At 40.5% G+C, this 21830-nt stretch overlaps 1 protein-coding gene across 1 annotated transcript in view; it reads right to left on the bottom strand.

Moving 5' to 3' along the window:
* The window catches only part of BRF1 (BRF1 RNA polymerase III transcription initiation factor subunit), a 176812-nt gene that overhangs the window by 147327 nt on the left and 7655 nt on the right, over positions 1-21830 (bottom strand). The window contains exon 2 of the mRNA XM_042798984.1: positions 14396-14476. Within this exon, the coding sequence (XP_042654918.1) occupies positions 14396-14476 (81 nt within the window). The remainder of the gene's footprint in view (positions 1-14395; positions 14477-21830) is intronic.

Below are 21830 nucleotides of genomic sequence, written 5' to 3'. Positions count from 1 at the left end.
CATCTAAAGTACAATATAAATATTATTCATATACATTCTCTCTAAGAAATGACAATCATACAGGAGAACACGTGCGTCTAATTTCTGTACATGAATCCAGCTCTGTGTATACCCCCAGGATCTGGAACTAGGATCCTAAACTGCTTCCTTAATATTATATACTACCCAAAAGCATTACCAATCAACTTTGTGGTTTTAGAGCACATAAAGGAAGATATACAGCTTTCCTCTAAAAATCCTATTCCTAATTGATTTTATTAAAAAAAAAAAAAAAGTATATACTCATTAGTATAATTTTATTTCTTAGGGAGTCACACATTTTAATATAATGGGCCACTTGTTCTGTTGCATCCAGTGCTAATGACTTTTCCTGCAAGAAAGATCCACGTTTGATTTTTCTGTTATTCAAACTTAAGAGAAGCCTTGGGTTAAGAATACAGGAATCCTCTGAAATTAAAGAGCTAAGCAATAACTTACCTGTTCACTTAATTTATGCTGTGTTTGTTAGGGACAGCTTGGTTATAACAGCATGAAGGCTTTAAATCTAGGTGATTAAAGCTAGACTTCTAGGTACATATTTGGGATCCCAAACAATAATGTCAAGCAAACAGCTCCCACTGACACCCAATATAGGTCTAAACAGCATAACTCAAAAACAGGTTTAAAGATGCTGAACCCAACTCCTTGCCACACTGCCGGCAGTCCTTACCCACAGTGGAGCCTGGGTTCGAGGAGACCACGCTGAACTTCTGTTGCTACTTAATAAGTGTCATTTGCTTACAATTTCTATTAGAAAACAAAGTTGGGTTTTGGTTTTTTTTTTTAAATAATCACTATATAGGAAACAAATTCATTTTTCAAGTGTTACATTCTCAATATAGGAAGTTACATCTAAACTGACAGATATAGTAATTGCCTTCAGGAGAAGTATGCATTTGATAACTTTCCCCCTCCCGCAATTACTTAAACTTCCTTCATTTCTACCTACATGGTTGACAGTACTTAGGTTTAGTCTAAGCAGACTAGTACTTAGTTGTCTTAGTTGCCCAAAATTATATAATTATTTGAGTACGGGTTGGGGGGGGGGGGGGGGGGGGGGGGGGGGGGGGGGGGGGGGGGGGGGGGGGGGGGGGGGGGGGGGGGGGGGGTGGGGGGGGGGGGGGGGGGGGGGGGGGGGGGGAATAAAATCTTCATTTAAAGAAATAGTTTGCAACTCTAAACTCATTATTTCCCATTCTGCAGTTTAGCCATAAATAGCCAGTTCTGTAAACCCTTGGGAAAAAAGCAACTTTCTTTACAACTCTAACTACTGTAAAACTGTTGAGGGAAAAAAAGACTTTATTTTATATGTATGATTAATTTTTTTTTCTGAATAAGAAGAGCATTACATTTGTTGAAGACATCAAAAGAGGCTGTGTATTAGGAGACTGGATTTTTTTTGTAAAGAGCCTCCCTCCAGAGCAGACTGGAGTTCTTGCCTTTCAAAATTCACAAGGTTACATTAAATGCCATTCATGAAACAGGTTACGTTCAGCTTATGAGAAGACATGGCTCTTCAACCTTCCCCTTTCATAAAACATGCAGTACCTGCATGCTCTCCTCCTCCACTACTCACTGCAAGCCCTCATAAACCCAGGAAGGAAAAACGTAGGCTACAGCCCAGATATGGTCCTACACACTCAGCACCCAACCTCCTAAATTATTCCATGTACCATTTTTACGTCAGAGAAGGTCATAAATTATGTGTGGGAAATTCCACTCTGAGCAGTTAGCAGACAAGCAAACCCAAAATTTTCAAGAATATTCTACTACTTTAAAGACACGATTAAAGAAATTCTCTTTCTCACCACTCCTCCCATGAAATTACAGTTGAATAACTATGACAATAGCAGAATTTAAACTTACTTTCAAAGTGTTTTAAGCAGTGTGTAAGAGCACCACCTGGTGAGCATAGCTGTACAGTATTTTTCAGACACCCACTAAATTGGAGCATCGTAATTAGCATAGAAGAGCAGATTTTAATTCTGGTTGTGTATAATTTGGCATTTTTTCCATTAAAAATACATGCAATTTGTACCCATAAATAATAACATTTTCTGATTCTGTTAAAAAACCATCAAACTCCTCAGCCAACTTGTACCGGTAAGCAGCAAAGGCTCTTGATGTAGCAACAGCCAGTTTAGTAAAATTCAGTTATTGGTTCAAATGTTTTAACCCATAACATTAATTAACTGTTTGTTTAAATGTTTGGTTTGTAGTTCATAGAGATGGAAAGGCCACCTCAGAATCAGAAACACTCAAGCCTACGTTATTAAAATCACTTGAAAAATCAAACTGAATGTCACATATGCTGTATTTTCTGAATTGATTAATATATAAACAGAATTAGCATTTTGGTCCTAACGCATTAAGAATTTTACTACTGTTCCAGTGAAGTATTACAGAACATCTAATACACATTGCTGGCAAAAACCTTAGGGATCCTGAAATGAAAAAGTAATCCCTAAAGACATTGCGAGCGACAAGAATCTATTAGAGTTGAGCATTTCTTCTTCATCACTCCTTTTTAAGTTGTGACTAAATTAGCACAGCCTGTGCACTCCAGGGTGTGCGCTGGGAGGAGGGAGGGGGAGAAAACGGAAGATAAAAAGGCCTGAGGCACTTCAAGCAGAGAGCATCCATCTGCTAGCAGCAGTCAATGAACAGAACATTTCTAAAAAGCTTCCCACTCATATTAAGTCAAGCCAAAAGAACAGAAAACCCTTCCTTCACTCTGACTGTGCAGGACTGAACATAACAGGACAGCGGGTTATAAATATATGTTTAAAAAAATTTTTTTTTAAATGAGAGAGAAGCTCACAACACAGTCCTGCCTTCAACCTCCCCTGCTGCAAAGCTGGTGTAAGAGGCTCCTGCTCATCTCAACGTCATCCATTCCCTCCTCCACTCTGTGGTGGCATGTGGAGGAGTGAAATGATCAAAGGAAAATAGGAAGAAAAAAAAAAAGGGGGGCACGGGGGGAAGGTTGGCTCTTTTTATTTTATTTTGCTTCTGAAACGCAGATCTTCTCACAGTATCGGTAAACAGATGCATTGGCCAAGCTTAGGCTCAGCATATTTGGATGAAGGGAATGGGAAAGGGCAGCTGAGGGATGGGAAAGGCTGGGATCAAACTGGATTTGCTGTTAAGAGATGCTTATCATGGAACTGGACTCCAGAGCTGCAGCTCTACGAGACGAAGGCCTCTGATGGCAATACCACTTGAAGGAGATCCCGACCCTTTACACAACATCTCATTCCCACCCACACACTGCAGCACGTCAGCTCTCCAGGCTGACACAACTACCTACTGAGAGCGCACCAAATCCCAGCACATCAATCATCCCAGTTAAAAATAACATGCATGTGTGCGCAGAGTTGTTCTGGTTCAGGCTGAGACCAGGATTTTGTTTTGAGTTTTTTGTTGTTTCTTTTTTTGAGTGAGGGTTGACATACGTCAGTCTGCTGATAAAATTGCTGGTGTGGCTGTATTGGACATGGGACCCTGTAGTTTCTATTCATTTGTACTTAGTACCTACATTTACATTTGGGTCTTCCACCAGCGTAATGTATTTGCCTGAGAAACGCTGCTGAAGCAATGGCACTGAGAAGGAGCCAAAGTCTTTGCCTGAGTGACTTTTGAATAACGTATGCAACGGCAGTGCCCGTCTATCTGGGAGGACACATCACACAACTGGCAAAGCAACAAGGACAACCAAAGCTACAGACACACTTCTGCACAAGGAATGAGGTGATGATGTGGAGAAGCATCACCACGTGCACTGCTCTGATACCTCTCCCTCAGCCACCACTGGATGCCCACGACAGATACGGTGCCCGAAGCGCCTGGGCAGGTGTTGGTACAGCCCTACAAGAGGAATACAATGTGCCTGCACATCCGTTCACAGACAGGCTTGAGCTGCCGCCACCTGCATCCCACAGCAGACACATGGCGGTTCCTCCGAGACCATCAGCCACGACGAGAGGAAAGCAGGTTGGGATCACAACTAACTCACATCCAGCTGCAAAGTGCAGGTGAAATGAGTACAAGCGTGTCTGCGCGACCGCAAGCAAATAAATCACTCTTCTTTATAAAAAACAGTGTATACGGGCACTGATTTTTTCTATTTGTTAACCTTATAGTGTATCCAGAAGTTTAACACTGTGGCCATTATTTAAGAAAAAATGTCTTCCAATAAAAGCGTAATTGCTCCACAGATCATACTTGCAGAGCCTTAGACGTAAGGAATGCTTCCCTGCACTGTCGCATCACCAGCTCTCCAAATTATTTCATAGATCAAAACAAGAAGGCACTTTCAACACATGAAACAGAAAATAGGCACTACCACAGCATTAAAAAGCAACAACATTCTCCCTCTCAGGTTTTGAAATACAGTGCCTGTAAAATGACATAAACACTTCAAAACTCATGTTTGAACGTTTAAAAGACAGTCCTATGCCATATAAGTGGCATACATAGTTTCCATTATCAAAAAAAGAGAGCAGCAGCTACATGGAACTTAAATGTCACCTGAAGTATATTTTCAGCTTCTCTAACAACATCCCAAAGCTAAAATGGTTTAATTCAGAAGCTTGTTAGAAGAAGCAGATTACTAGCACAGAATTTTATAGATATTACTAGAGGGGGAAGAAGAGACAGACAGTTACCCATTTTCTGCCACAGTGTACAAGGAAGAGAGACCTACTAATATCCAAGTTCATCTCCTTGTGAATGATACTATAAAAAGAGAATGTTTTTAAAAAACATTAGCCCGCTAGGTAAACTGTCTTTAAATAAAGGATTGCTCTCAAGAGAAATGACAGGTTCCAATTACCTACATAAGGCTGTAGGGAAATAAATCTCTGTCAGTGAATTCCACAAACTTATATATATTGTCCTACTCTATGTCACATAGAAATTGTCAAAGTTAACAGGGAGGAATTTGAAGGTACAAGAGGCCAAAACTTTAATATCCAAGCAAGAAATTTCACAGGCATGCAGCATTTTAGAAGGCATTTCTTTTTTTTTTGTCAAATGAAGCAGAGATCTGTGCTTCCCTGACACAACAGTTTTCTTGCCCACAGCCAACTAATAAACTAAGAGACAGAGCAGAGACAGGAGAGGAGACAGAGCAAAGGAATCATGAAAGACATCTTTAACTCCAAAGTCACGAACAGGCCATTTCAAAACAGCTGAACATGCAAATGTTTTTTTTTAATACAACAGAAGTCATTTGATTAGACTTCAATTTTTTGTCTTTATTTTTTCAACTTCAAGGACAATCTTCAAAATAGAAAAAGTAACAACAGCGATCATCCTGAGTCCATACAGGCTGAACCAACACCTCTAATGAATTTTAGAAGTGCCTTTTCTGGCTAAGCAAACACAGGAACAGAATAAGGAAGACCAGCAAAGCTTGATTCACATATTTCAACCAGGTGGGACGTCATGCTCAAAGTTTTAACCTGTTCGTCAGTCACTTGGTAAACTCCTACCATTACACTACCTCCAGCAGATCCTCAACTCTTTACTTCGAGGATCCAAAACCCTCTTCACTAGAAACATAACATCTCATTAAAGGAGACGTGGATTCTTCTCCTCTGATACAGTCAACTGTAAGGGCATCTTTGAGTTGAGTAGTTCAGTCGTCATTCCCTACCAAAACACAAAGATGGCCATGGCTTATGACAATAAAAATTTTAAGATCTGAACTAAAGTAGGAACTTAATTAATCAATGCATAACCAAAAGGTTGTCCCAGATCAGCTGATGAACTTGACTAGTCTTGTAACAAAGATAACTGGAGATTATGAAGCAGAGAGCCTCATTAGCCACCCAAGAAAGAAGAGATTCTCCATGTGCTGAAGGAAAAGTCTCAGTACCAGAAGGATCCCAGCTTCCTCAGATGCCTCTGAATCAAACTCCACCGGTCCCCAAGAGTAATAGGGAAACAGGCAACAGGCAGGGAAATACATTCTTCTGCTGCTTTTATCCAAACTCTTAGAACTTATGCTGGCTAAAGAGTAGGGTTTCTGCCTGAGGTTTTTTTTGTTTGCTTTTCTTAAATAAGTGGTTTGTCTGTCTCCAAGTCTTTGCTGATTGGTGAAGTTGCCTGCAAACCCTGAAACTGAAGTTCTGAGAAAGGTAAGTTATCGAGATACACTGAAGATCAGTCATCAGGGACTCCAGCATCTGAGCTGTGGTTTATGTTTCTGTGGCTTACCAGAGCCTGCATCAAAGCAGAGGACCAGGCAAGGCCGTACTTACTGACATTCAGGCAAGCCTCAGAAGGACAGAGGTCCAGCAAGCTGGAACACAAACACAACAGCCTAGTAACACCAGAAGAGTTCCCTGATGAACTGTTACGTGATAAGTAACAGCAATCACAAATGTGAAAGGGCAAGCAGGTTGGAAAAATAACATTCCTTTTAAAAATTTGTTATGAAGATGTTAAGGTACCAAAGATTTACATCCCAGGTCACAACTGTTCTGCATTCTTGTTTCTGGAGCATGTTCAGATCAGAGAGTAAGAGCAATGAAAGTCCAGAGACACTTGTGCAACAAGTAAATACGTGAGTGTTATGGCTAGGACACATCCGTGTTTTAGCAGATGCTGGAGAGGATGGATCTACAAGACAGGAGGAGGGAAAGCTGTGAGTGGCCTCAAAGGGAGAAAGCTTGAACTTGTTAACATGCAAAAGGGCAGCAGTAGGATGTAATTTAGAGTTCAGGTTTGGCTATGTTAAGTCTATGTCAACAAGATACACAAACTCAGACACAAAAGCCTAGGATTCCTCACCCTTATCTTCAGGGATGAGTATACAAGCTTAGTCAATCTAGATTTCCTTTCAGTGAGTGAAGAGAAACAGACATTAAAGAGAATGAGTCATTTGACTTCCCTTCTGATTAAATTAATCACACCCTAAATCTGTCTGTCTATATGCAGAGACCCCGAAAGGAGTCCAGAATGATGAGCTCACAGACATCTGAACGTTGCCAACCTAGCTCAAGCCATGACATAGGACTAGATGGAAGAGGTATGTCAAGAATGAAGAAGTTTACCAAAGGAAAAGGTTGCACTTGAAACAACAACCAGAAAAACCCAACACCCCAACAGAACACCCACACACAAAGAACGTGTAAGATCATCTCAAATGAAAAGGGGAAGATTCCCCCTTATCCTCCTTCAAGGAGAGATGGAAAAACTTGACATATCAAATGGAAAGATGAAGGAAATGAATGAGACAGAAGTTGTTAATGATAACAAAGGATTCATAAGGGACAAGGCAGTAGACTGATCAAAAAAACTGAAGCAATGGTCTGGCTAGAAGAGGAAATCTTTCAAAGCCTCAGTGAGTAAAGCGATGTAGGAGGACACAAGACAAAACCAGAAAAGGAGAACTTTAAGCAATGGTCAGTTTAAAAGACAACACAAGAAAACCTGATGGGGTATTAACTGAAGGTGGAGATGGGAAAATTAGGATTAGCTTCTATCCCAACAGAAATGGAAGCAAGAAGGACAAGAAAATGGCAGAGAGACTAGACTAGAAGTTTAATTATTGAAACAAACCAGAGACAGCAGTTGATACAGGAGGAAGACAAAGATTTCATCCAGCAAAGGAAACAATCTGGAAGAATTCAAAGTCTATCCACAGCTGCAAAACTACAAATTTACTGGGAGGTGACAAGATAACATGGTAGAACAGCTCACATGACTGGAGTCATGAGAGGGATGGTTACAGGCTCCACAAGAAGGACAGACAGGGAAGGTGATGGGGGACTCATTTTACCTGAAGGCACAGCTTGAATGTGTGAAGCTTTGCTGAGAAAACAAGTGACAGGCCTTGGTTCTGGATGAGAGGTAAAACCAAAGTAAACATAGGCACGAGCTCTAGACCACCTTATCTTGAAGATGAAGCCTTTAGACAATAGGAAGATGTCCTGGTTCTCATGGTGAACTGTATCCACCCCAATATCTGCTGGAAGGTAATCATAGTGGAGCACAAGCAATACCATGGACTTCTAGAGCATGTCTGGAACAAGGAGAAGCACTGTGATACACATACCATTCTCTAGAAAGGAAGCAGCAGTGGAGAACAAAGTTTGATGGCAGGCTTGGTTCCAGCAACCCCAGGATGATAAAGTTAAAGATCTTGAGGGGTGTGAGGAAGATGGGTAGCATCATGACAACCCTGAATTTCAGAGGGCAGGCTTCAGTTTGTTCAGAGAAGCGGTAAGCAGGACCCCTTGAGGTACTGCCATGAAGGCCAAAGGGGGCAGGAGGACTGGTGAGCCTTCAAGCACAGTCACCCCAAAGCACAAGGACACTCCATGTTGATGTGCAGGAAGTTGAGCAGGCAGGCTGCGTGGCGGCTTGGGTTTATAGCAGCTCGTGAGTCTCTCTGGTCTTTTGTTGCAATGTCTGTTTTCAGGTCTCACAGGTCTCTCTATGCGAGTTTGAAGGAAATGAAGCATTACCCATGGCAGAGAAAGACTGAGCAAGGGCTTACTTAAGCGAAGTCTACATACAAGTCAGTTGGACTAGATGGGATACGTCTGAGGATGCCAAGGGAGCTGGGGAAAAGATCCATCTTTGCAATCTTTAAAAAGCTGTAGGAATCAGGGGAGGTTCTCTATGACTAGAAGAGGGAAAGCATCAGGCTTTCCTTCCAGAGGGGGAAGTAGGACACTAGAGGCAAGTCAGCCTCCTCTCAGCCTGCTGGAAGGCTATGGAACAAACCTACCTGGAAACCATTTCCAGACACACAAAAGGTAAGAAGGGAACTGCCAGCACAGATTTAATGAGGGCTGATTGTGCCTGACTGCAATAAAAGCCACACTGCAGTCAAGGTAAACAGTAACCACTGCTCTTCCCTCATCCAATTTCATCATTCTCCCTTGGTACTCTGGCAGACAAATTGAGGAGATACAGACTAGACAGGTGAACTGCAAGCTGGATGAAACTGGCCAGGTTCAAAGGGTAGTGTTCAGAAGTTTAGCCATCAGACTTACAAATGGAATTGATACTGAGGTCAATACTGTTTAATGCCTTCATTAACAACATGGACAATGGGACAGGAGGTTCCCTTTGCTAGCCTGTAGACAACATCACATTGGGACCATCATCAACAGACCGATGGGCAGAGCTGCTATTCAGATGAATCTTAAGATGCTGCAGAAATGAGCTGACAGAAGTTCAACAAGGCAAATGCAAATTTTTTTTGCACCTGGGACAGAGGAACTGAAGGGCAACAATACAGGCTTTGGACTGTTTGGCTACAGAGTAGCTTTGCAGAAAAGTATCTAGCTCCCTCATGGACAAAAAACACTCAGCAGCACCTAATTGCGGTGATGAAGGCTGACTGCATCCTGGAGGTGCGTTATTAAGACTGTAGCCAGCAGGTCAAGGGAAGTGATTATTATCCCTTGTTCAGCACTTGCGAGACTATATTTATAGTACTTTGTCCAGTTCAGGACTCCTCTGCACGAGACAAGGCATTGACATATTGGAGCAAGTCCAGCACAGAGCTGCTAAAATGATTAGGAGACTGGAGCACGCGGCATGAGGCTGAGAGGGCTAAGGGGGAAGTCTCATTGGTGTCTTCAGCTACTCAGTGGGAGGTTATAAAGAAGCAAAAGTCACATTTCATCAAAGTTCGTTCTGACTAGATACAAGGAAAGAATTCTTCACAGTGAGGGTGGTCAAGCATTGGGGAACAGCTTGTCCAAGGAGACTGCATCATATCCTTCCTTGGAGATACCCAAAGCTCAGCTGCACTAGGCCCTGAGCAGTTTAATACAACTTTAAAGCCACCACTTTGTGGACCTCCATAGGTCGCTTCCAATCTAAATTATTCTAAGATTCTAACATCCTCCCCTCCCTTGTTGTTTTAGGTTTTTTTAAATAGTGTTCTCTGTTTCTCCTCTTTTGATACTTCTGTTGTTCATGCATGTAATATATTGTCCTGGTCTAATTCACACTGTATAGTTCTGTCAGGAAGTAGAGCCCTCCATAATCACTTGTAATAAACCAGCTATGAAATTAATGATGACAACGAAGGCTGAAGAATTAAGCAAATAGTTTAAATGTAAACAATCAAAAATGCATTAGAGAACATCTTCAGAAATGCCTTCTCATTTAGCATGAAAATATTGTTAGTGATGTTTTGGTATTTAAGAGAACTGAGGGAACACACATTCATTTAAAGAAATGATTAAAAACACAGCACAACAGTTCAGAAGTTGGATTAAGCTAGATGCAGCTGCAATCTCCAAACTTAGTTTAAGCCAAATTTGAATATCTGTAACTGAAGCTTTCAAGTTATAATCATGCCATTGACCTTCCTTCCCCTCTCCCTTTTCTTTTTGGCCACTGAAGACTACTGAAAGTATCAGAGCTCCAAGTCAAGAACAACTCCCTTGTAACTACGACTCTGACATGGATATAGTGAGAGCAGATTGCCTGCTAGGAAACAAGAATAAACCTGCTATTTAGAGAGCTTATGTAATGCAGTGCAGAGCTGTAAAATGGGATTTAAAGAGACAGAACTCTGCATTTCAGCCCTGTAAGCAGCCATAAAAGTTGGGCAATACTGCAGCAATTTGAACAGGCTCAGACAACAGAGGAAGAAGTCTTGTCAAAGGATTCCCTCTCTGAGCTAGTATTTTATTCATAATTCTTAATTCTCACAAAAACAATACTATCTGGCTATTTTGTTAAATCCTTTAAAACAAAGTTGAAATAACTCCCCACATCATCTCATAGATGTGCAGGTTTTTACAACAAAAATGAGCTCTATATGAACAGATATGAAGCATTTTGTGGACCTGAGCTTGTGGAGCTTGGCATGCTCAATTAGCACAGTACTGCACACTGAAAATCAAACTGATTATGAACAAATGCAACAGTATTAGGTCTTTCCCACATAAATATTTTAGCAAGTGTAAACAAGACTCCAGTTTTTATAAGCAATCAGTTCCCAAACGAACACCCACAAACATCAGCTGGTTGAGCAAAGAAAGGCAGAGACTATGAACTGCCATGTACCATCGCATTATAAATAGCAAGGAAACATACAGCAAAGGCATGTGTGATAAGGGAGACTAGTTCTGTGTATTAGACATTCTTGTACATACCTGGAAACTATAAAACCTTTGGTGTTTGCCCATGGCTTTGTGTAGAACATATATATATGTGTGTGCGTGTGTGCATATAGACAGATAGATAGATAGATATAAAAAAACACCAATGCACAAGATAATCGTTTTGTAGAAGAGTCCAGAACTGTTGAGTAGTTGTTGGGATATTTTACTTCTGCATTCCTTCAGTTTACAATGGAGGAAAATGAAAAAAGTAAAAAGACAAATTATTACTTTAGGTATAGTAATGAAAAACTGGTTTTGATCTAATTCTGTTTCATTAACAGCCTCAAAAACTAGCAGCATCATACATTCAGCCAACCCCAGCTGCTTTCCTAGTGATTAAATAAGACAGTGAGCCCAACCACCTCCCTTTCACCTCCCCTGAAAAGACAGACATTACAGCAAGGAAGAATTTGGCCCAAACTACATGGGGGAGGGAAGGAAAAGCAGGGAGAGGTGGTTGTTTTTTAAAAAAAACAGCAAGCCCTTGCTCCGTTGCTGGACTTTTCCCCACATCGTGTCAAGCCTGCAGGTTGCTGGCGAGCAGACCAGGCGCGGTGCAAGTCCTGCCAGCGCTCAGACCACACACACACACACGCTCTCAGCTGCTCTCCAATACACTGGGGACAGCCTCCAGAGCAAGCTGGGCTCTGCCGCCCATCCCTGCTTTCCAGGGCCTGGTCCTTCCCTTCGGCAGTAGCCTGTACAGAGCACCAGACAGGAGAAAATCGTGTGCTTACAGCACTGGAGGTAGCCCGCGGCCTTGCCGTAAGAGCCATCAGCCAGTCGCGGGCACAGGCCTCCTGAAGCGTGCTCACAAGCTGTGCTGCACCAGCATCCCCGCGGGAGCTCATTTCAACAGTTCATCTGCAACGCAGCTAACTCTGGAAATGCAAACGTAGTAGTACTAGCAAATAAATAAATAAATCGCTTAGCGTTTTTGCTGATCAGACAGCACAGTGCTCCAGTGATAACTGTTTGTTTTAATACAGTCAGCTATCAGTGCACTTCAGTTTCACTCAATGAACAACCCCATACTTTTTCTCTGAAATACATACAGTAAGCTCATTTACCTCACTATACTTTCAAGTCTAAACTCAACGGTTATTAACATAATTTTGCAAGGAAAAAAAAAAAAAAAAGCCACGATCATGGGCACACAGTGACAGGGTAAGATTTTATAAGTTCACTGCCATAGCTCAATTTGCAATTAAAAACTATGTAAAGCTAAAAGTGTGATTAAATACAGCAGACAACTAGCTCATTATACAGCAGCAGAAAGAAAAGCCTTTCAAACACCAATTGCTCTACCTGAAATATCAGCTGCTGTTGTCATGCCTGGGACTGAGCAAGAACATCACTTAGTTCATTGAAATGAACTTTCCCAGAGACAGACTGGCAGCATGACAAATGCAGGTTGGCTACAGAAATCAAAGACCAAATACTTCTTTCTTATATAAAGGATAGCCACAAAAGAGAGAAGAAAATCCATAAAGAGCCTCAGACAGGTACAGGTAAAAAGAAAAATTATTTTCTTGTTTCAAAACTGCTTGGAATATAATTTAATTTAAAGAAACTATAATTTCTTGTATATGATGCTGACAGACTTTAGCCAAGTCAGAATCATTGTGTATGATTAGGAAGGCCCCATGCACAAAAGCTGTGTGGAAGGAAGATGCTCAGACATATTGCCTAGCAAATACTCATTCAAGAAAGAAGCCAAATTTAGAATTACAGAAAAACGCCTACACTGTCTTTAATTGCAATTACCTTTCAACATAACCAAAAGGACTTTCGAAGGATTCAAACACTCCAAGAAGCAATAGGACAGTATTTTCTCCCCTCAGCATTTTACTTTTCTACAATTAAAGACAAGGAACTAGGCAGACCCTATGCACAACAAGCCAGTTTATTTTAAAGTCTGTGCAAAATTACAGTTTTGATTAAAGTGCCTTCATTCAAAGACAAACTTGACTAACTGTAAAAAGTATTCTAGTGGTTTTATTCCACTGCTTATACAAGTTACACTTTACACAGGTATTTTTAAAACTCATAAGATAGTAACTTTGGACCTGACAGTGAAACTAGCTCACACAAAGTGTGAGCCTTACTCTGCCAAACACAGAAGGCTCAGTACTGTTCAGTACAAACAGCTGAATAAAACACTCTGTATATAAAACAATCTGTATATAAATCAGCTGAATAATGCCAAGTAAAGCAATCTGGCTATATTTCAATAACACAAATCAATCTTAACTTCAATAACACAGATCAATCTTAACCTTTATATTCCTGTGGAGATATAATATCAGATTATCCTTATCCTTTGTATACCTATGCAGTCATAATATTAGATAATATTTTCTGTGCTTCAGTTGCAAGTATAAGACTTTAATTTAGGAAAATACCTTTATCTAACATATCTTCCCCATCAGTAAAACCCACCTACATCCCTTGGTTAATTACATGTCAGCTTCTGAGTCTTTGATATGACAGTCCATCAGCTGTCATCTCCAAAAGTCATGAGACAAGAGTATTAATTAGCCAAAAAATGACAACTCCTGTCCACTGATATGAGTAACAGCAATTGAAACTGGAAGACCATTCTGTTTCTGGAATAAAAGCTATTTTTATTCATTCTCTGTAAAGTGTGTGGATTATGCAGATCTCAATTAAAATGTATAGCATGTGATGAGAATATTTACTTAAATATCCTCTGGAGAGTAAAATACTTTTTCCATTTTTCCCCTCTCTGTTCAACAGTCATATTAAGCACATGATTCTATGAAGCGTGCATAAATATATGCATTATTTCACACTTACACTGCACAAAAACAAAAGCATTTGAACAATTATATTTATAAATAAACATGCATAAAGCATTTCAAGAGCCTTGAAAACTGATAAAATAAAAAGCTACAATAGATTAACAGATAATAAAAACGTGCAATGGGCATGTCAACCTTGAAAAAGCCCTTTTAAACTATAATAGTATTGTCAGGTGCCATTACCCTTTGTCAGCCAGATACCTGACCTCATAAATCAGGTATAACAACCAAATGAGAGCACAGTATGATCAGCACTAGGCAGATTTGTTTACTGAATAACAAGCGGCCTGTCAAGGTTTTGAGGTGACATTCAAAACTATAAATTATTTGTAATCACCCATATTAACAGAAAAATGTCATATCAACAATACTAAAGCTTGCACGTACCATTCTGTAGAGTTTGTGCTCGTGACTCCTTTCCCAGATTCGCGTGGAATCCTCCTCCTAAAGTCGGTGTTTTGCCTGCACCTATTAGGGAAAAACAAAACAAAACGAAACAAAAAAAAAGTAGTCAAATGCAATGACTGAGTTAAAATATTACAAGAAAACTTATTGTGCCACTATATTCAGTATCGGCATAGTTTACAATATGCAAAATTACATTAAGAAGGGCAACAGAGTTGCCTGAAGGGCTTAAGACTTTGAGTATGAATTCTGTGCAACTTATTTCTTCCTTGGAATACCCTAAGAACTACACAGCTCCATCAACTCTTCCAATCTCTGCTCCAAAGAAGGTACAAAAATGTTGCAACCCCTATTTTAGGCAGAACATGAAAATCAATACTGTAAAATATTTCTCAAAGTAAATGAAACAATTGCTTAGTTAATATTTTTAGTCCAAAGAACATTCGATACAGAATTTTAATAGCTAATTACTGGCACTACAGAACATAAAATATGTTTAGCATTCAATAATGACTGTGTTGGCTACTACAGACATAGCACTTACTTTAAAATAATGTCAGTTTAACATTAGGCACACACAGTGACACTTAGGCTACAAAAACTGCAAGTCTGGAACTGCTACTTTTATACCCTGAAAGGTTGGAGACGAAAATAAGTCTGAGTTGTAAATTAGCATAGACTAGAGGCTGGTTTATGCATCTGTGCCAATGCTGAGGAGCCTGAATGCAGAGTCCTCTGGGAGTCAACAGAGCTACTCATGCAAACCAATCTCACAGAACAGGGAATTAAACTACCAAGGACAGAAATAGCTTCCCACTAAAGCAGGAAGTTTTTTTAGAAAACAATCAGGCTACCTCAAGCAGGATATTAGAATCTATCAACTTAACAGCAAGTGATACCAAAAAGCCAAATTGCACAGGATTGAAAACAAGCAATTTGTTAGTAATTGGACTTCTATTTAATTCAAGTAGTCTGCTCTTCAGAATAGGGAAAAAAGTCATCTTGTTGCCTATGATGCCTACAGTTTTTCCTCAAGTTCCTGTAGTTATGTTTTCTCATCTTACACCAGTTCTCTTGAACAAACCAGAATGGCTTTAGGATAGAAACACAGAGAGGAGTTAAGAGTCACTTGAAAGCAGTTCGGGACATTTCTCTTACACACCTGAATAAGGTACTTCCATAGCAGGTACAAGTGATGAGAAAATGTGACCTAAATTGTTCACTCTTACTAGACTTTCTTAGCTAAACTCCTCTCAGCTGCATTTAATGCACATCTATGCTGAGGAAAAAAAAACACAAAAAGTAATATTCCCGCAGAATTATTGTCTATAGGCCTTCGAAGCTTAATTTTCCATACAACGTTTAAATTAGGTTTCCAATGCTATCCACAACAGAAACCAACTACACCTTCATTCATTAACAGATCTTTTCAACAAACAGTAATCAGAACCTCTCACATAAATGCCCCACAGCTTAAGTACTTTAGTTCAACATGCTAATTAGAAATTAAAAACATTCAAGTGACCTCCTCACTGGATATGGAGGTAACCCTCCCAACTCTGTATTTGCTCCACATTATTAGACAGCAACATCTCCTTGCCATTCTTACAGGTACAGTCTCATATTTCCACAAATGCTCCACAACAAACCAATAAGGCAAAACAGAGAAGTTACCAAACCACCCTAGCACACACAACATTTTTTATGTATATTTAATAAGAATGGTTTACCTGGAAAAAAAAAAAATAAATAAAATACATCAGTGGCAATAGTGTTATGTGTCTTTTCTTCGCAGCAAATTTAGCTTCAGAAATTCTGCCTGCTAGCCTCCTTTTTTCTGTTGTTTTAAGGTTTGCTTTACCTCAGGCTACCTCACTTGTCTGACTGGCAGCAGGAGCACATACACTCAAGCATCAGGGCAGCAGAGGTGGCCATAACCTGCAGGGCCAGAGGCAGCAGAGGCTCTTCCACCACTTGCGCCAAAGGCACCATTGCCCTGTCCTGTGCACAAAGGCTCCACTTTTCAGTCCCCTCTATCTCTGAATCCACCAAAATACTTAAGTCTATTGGAGTATCATCGTCAAAACAGCCACATTGCTCTTTTACAGGTTTCTCTGTTACCGATAAAAAGCTTGTGCAAAACCGATCTTACGGTGGTGATAAACAATACTATTAACAAAATAATTTAACTTACTCAGAAGCTAAAATCCAGAAAGAATACAAACAAAATAAAATTAAGCTGAGATTTTACTAGTTTTGTTCTTTAAGATTCTTTTTCATTAGACATCAAGATGTAACACTGTACATAAAAGCAATTTCTTTCCAAGCTATAGTCTGCAGCAGATACTAGCAGAGCTATCTGAAAGACAAATTCTGCTATCAGAATTTATATGCCCACTTCTCAGCGAGTTAACTGAAAAGACTGTACATCTAATTAGTATTTGGCTTCAAAAACTGACAGAAAACTAGTCTGTTGAGCACTTACACTCTCAGAACTGCAAAGTAATGTTGCCATTGACTGTCAAGTCTTATCATCAGCTTTAAGCTTTACAAGCAGCATGAAAACCAAACTCATTAACGTAACTGTTCAGCTGGGTAATAAAAAGATAAACTCTTACAAAAAAGAGAACTGTGAAATCATCAAATTCAGTTAAAGACAAAAATCCCTACAAAGCTAGTAATTTCAAAAGTACAAAGGAAAGGAACAGCAATCACTAGGCACAACCAAATTAACATCCCAGCTTAACTGAAGTTTTTACATTTCTTGACCTTTTTCATTTTTCCCTCTACAACTTCAAAAGTGAACTAAACAGACTTTTGGTTTTTCACATTCAGCTTTCAAGATGTACAAAAATATATCCGAGAAGTATTTGGTGTCTTCAAGTACTGCCTGCCAAATCTTCAACATTAACACTAACATTCCCCTAAGCAAACTCAAATACCCTCCTTCGTGAGGTGGCACCTCCCAAGGTACATAGCTTCTAAAAATTATCAGTAGATGACAAACTCATATTCTCAGCTTTGCATAACTGAAGCCTCCTCTCCTCTTCCAAGTTAGCTTTAGACATTTATATGAAATTTTGGACAACAGGTGTGGAGAGATGTCTTAGGCAGCTGAAAAGTACAGATACTCAAATTTTTTGTGGTCCTCCCAGCGGGCTACAGTGCCCCACGACACCAAAAGAAAACCGAAGACGCAGGAGACCATACACGTGGAAACTTGATGATACTCAGTCAAAGCTTACACAGGTCCAGACCCAGCCCATCACCCTGCATTAATCAAGTGCTGAACTAGAGTGACTGTCCGTCGAGAGCAGCCGTCCCCACGTCTGCTCCTCGCAGCACAGTCTGGGGCACAGCGGCCGTGGCAGGGTCAGACCCAGGCACCTTGGCTGCTTCTGTTTCGCTCCACCGACTCACTAACAAAGGAAGTCACATCACACTGCTTCTCTACAAAAATGTTCCTCAAGCAGTAAAAGGAGCAAGCAACGCTTCAAGTCTGTGAACAGCAACAAAACGACGACAGGTAGCAGGAACGGCACTTATCACATCCCTCCACACAGAGGGGCAAAGAGCAGCCACTCGGGCACCTGCAGCTTAAAGGGCACTTTTCTGAGATCTAGCGACATGCTGAGCTTCAGATTCAAGACTGGAGAAGAAACAGATTCAGTCCCAGCATTATGGATTTTGTTTCCTCTACATAAATGAGCAAGTGAAGACAGGGAATGAAGCTGCTTGCAACTTGAACTGAAGTGTATCTGCTATTTGATAGGATCAGTCCTACCAAAATCCTTCCCTGTGAAATTAAAACCAGAAAACACCAGCCCTTTCTTCAGGAGAAGGCAGGAGAAAACCTTTCAATTTAAAACCCACTTATTTGCACACCCAGCATAAAATCTGGGTCTGGTAAAGAATGCGGGCTGCAGCACATCAACGGTTTTATAATCAGGGTAGACTAGATAATCTAATATAAAAAATTAATGAGCTTCCTACCTCAGTTAGACCATAAAAGTCAAAAGGAAAGTAAGTGTCCCATTACAATTCATGCCTACAATAGCAAAATGATGTCATTAAAGTTTTCTGAATGTACAGAACTAGTGAAATCTGTAACCAAAATCATGATTTTCTCAGCCATTTTTACAGGGAAGTTAACAGATCTGCACGCACCACATGAAACGTTACTGCTGAAGTGGTACTGCTGAATAAACTTATATAGACAAACCTTTAATCTACTCCATCATAGCTAGCTATCTATAAGCTTATTTTCATAACTACCAACCAAACAAATATACTGTGGCATCCACCACACCTGAGTTTAGGGCTGCACAAGTCCATGAAACCAGACTGCGTCCAAGTTACGTGCACTATGCACCGTTTTCAGAGCTGACAGCAGTATACTCTGCAGCACTTCAGGCAAGCATTTGTTGCCATCACAAGGACATCATATAAAAGACTCAATGCCAGAAAAAACCCACCATACACTTCACTGATGCAAGATTGCCACCTGGAGGATTTCAGAAGAGAAGCAAAAATTGATTCAGTTCATCTCACTAAAATGTATCGCAGATAATTATCTTTTGCATGAAGTAGATGTAAGTTTCCCCACTTCCCTCCCAACGCAACATGATTATGACTTAGTTTTGTAAAGAGAAAACCTAAAACAAAGTATAACAGGTAAATACTCTTCAGGATTTCCCAAAAAGGTCTGCAAATCCAGCATCTCCAGTTTCTTCTGTGTTGCAAACCACATCATGACCACTCTACATAATTTAAAATTAACTGTCAGTTAGTGTCATCTCTAGAAATCTGGACCACAAGAGGAATTTTGCTGATATTAATATTATTTTCACTTTTCAGTACCCATGTTTTCCTTTCAAGCGTAGTGTGTGTATTACAGGTGGAACCCACTTCAGGACTGTTCAAGGCTGTTATAAGAAATCCTTTATGTCAGAATTTGGTCTATGTCCTGGTTTTGGCTGGACTAGAGTTGTTTTCTCTTCATAGAAGCTAGAATAGCGCTGTGCTTTGGATTCAGGTTAGGATTTGGTATGCAAAGACTTTCGCTAATACACTGATTGTTTTGGTTACTGCTGAAGTGTCAAGGACACTCCACCTCCCCGTGTCCTGCCCGGGTGCAGGTGTACAAGAAGCTGGGACAGAGCACAGCCAGAGCACAAGTCCCAAACTGGCCAACGGAATATTCCATATTATGTAATGACATGCTCAGTATATAGAGGGGTGGCAGCCGGGAAGGAGGGGGCTCTCTCTTGCTTCTGGGATTGTGATTGTGGGATCTTGGTACTTCAGGATCACTATCTGAGAACAGGCTGGGTATCAGTCAGGAGGTGGTGAGCAATTGCATTGTATATTACCTGATTGTACTTTCTATTATTGTTACTGTTTTATTTTATTACAACTATTAAACTGGTTTTATCTCAACCTACAAGCCTCCCTTTACCCCTCCAATTTCTGCCCCCAGCCCCGGCAAGGGTGAGCGAGCAGCTGCATGGTGTCTGGCTGTCAGCCAGGTTCAAACCAGGACAGTTTATCAATATATCCTACATGGAAACCCATTAACAACTAACAAGTGAAAACAAACGCCCTACTCCTTCCATGTCTGTAATAATGAAAAATACGGAAGAATCCTTTTCTGCACATAACAACTGACCAGACAAAAATACTGAATCTGATAAAAACACAGAGTTCATCCTCTTTACCAGTCATGTCCCTAGCACTTACTGTGACCGTATTTGTCCACTGTACAAAGTTCCAGAGGAAAAAAAGGCATAGAACATGAATGGCTAGTAAGCTTAACATAAATTTTATGGAAGCTTTTCCTCCCTGTATCTAGTCCCCCTCTTCTTTCCAGTTTGCTGACCGTAACTTTCCATTTCCACAAATCCCAAAAGACTGAAATACTCTGATCAATGCAAATACCAGTCGAGTTCTGTACTTGTGGTCAATGTAGATGGACAACCATCACTAAGTTTTCAAGGACAAAATAGTACATACAAAACCTTTCAGTAAGTTTACATAGGCACATCTGAAAAATTGAGCATGCTACAGGCTTTACTAAAGGGTAAGTTACATTACATTTGTCAAGGGACACTGCAGAGTAAAGGTATACATTCAGCGTTTAAGGCAGCACAAATGGGTCACTGTAGTAAGTTGCTTATCATTTACTTGGAACAAAAAAAAAAAATCTGTTAGCAGGAAAAAACTTTTCCTTGATATTCTAATATTTGAAACAGTCTACTTATAAAAGTTGTGGAGCCTTCTAGACTAGGAGTTTCAACAGACACTTGGTGTGTTAAGGGCTACTAGTTCACAACTTTCCTTTCTTCCTACCAGCAAAAGCAAGAAGGTATCTTTCCATAAGCAACATTCTTCCCACCAGCCTCAAATTAATATCTTGCAAACGCACGTACATTTAGAGACGGAGAGTCATACTATACATATGCTATACAAGAGCTGTGAGCATTATGTGATCCTGACTCCGTGCTTAAGTTGGACCAATGCTGTCAATGCCCCTTGCAGCCTCCCGCTGCTCTGTGTCTGTATAGTTATTATCGTCTTAAAGCCTCCTGGCCTAGTGACTGTGTAAAAGTACATTAAAAGACTTTAATTCACACCAGTTATTGTAAAACTCAAATGCCAACCTAGCATTTAAAGAATATGCATTCGTAATTTAGTTTATTATATATTTTTAATCAAAAGCCACCAAAACAAATAGAAATTCCAAGTAATCAACCATAAAATAGTACAGCTGATTTAAGACAGTCACACTTCAACCTCACACAGATACCCCAGTGATGTACATTCACCTGAGATCCCAAAGGCAGGGTAAGTCCTGTGGGGCAAAAATCCCACTTCAGTGGCCAGCCTACAGTCACTCCATAACCCTCCTACTGAAGCAGTATCCTGTAGGTCTTTTACCTGGAGTCAGAAAATGCCCCTAGCTACACCAACCTGTCTTCTCCATCCCAGAGCTCTGTTATCTCAGACTACAGAGGCTGCATTTCATTACACTAACCTCCATTTTTTAATCCAGGTTTCCCTGGGGAAAACAGCACACACAGCAGCGCTGCCCACCCCTTTGCTCTCTCTGTCCAGTTTCAAACAACCATAAGAGGGGGACAGAGGTCTCAAAACTAGGCGGATTCTATCAGTTTTGTAAAAATAGGCAGCTGGTTGGGGAAGACATGCACTAAGTAAGAATGAGCTAAAAGTTTCTAAAAAAAATAATTCTGATTGAATTTTTTACTAGAGATGTGACCCTGAACTCTGTAGCAGGACAGGGGCAGCCACAGCCCAGGGCATCGGGCACCTCTGTGGCTCCAGGGCGTGCTGAGCCCCAGTGGGATGTCAGTCTGCCTGTGGGAGTCAGGATCAGGCCCAGAAAGGGGAACCAGGGTCA

This window comes from Tyto alba, unplaced genomic scaffold (genome assembly GCF_018691265.1).
Source record: "Tyto alba isolate M040663 unplaced genomic scaffold, T.alba_DEE_v4.0 Super-Scaffold_29, whole genome shotgun sequence".
NCBI classification, from domain to species: domain Eukaryota; kingdom Metazoa; phylum Chordata; class Aves; order Strigiformes; family Tytonidae; genus Tyto; species Tyto alba.
Note: the sequence above shows the minus strand (reverse complement) of the source record. Positions and strands in the feature narration are given on the sequence as shown.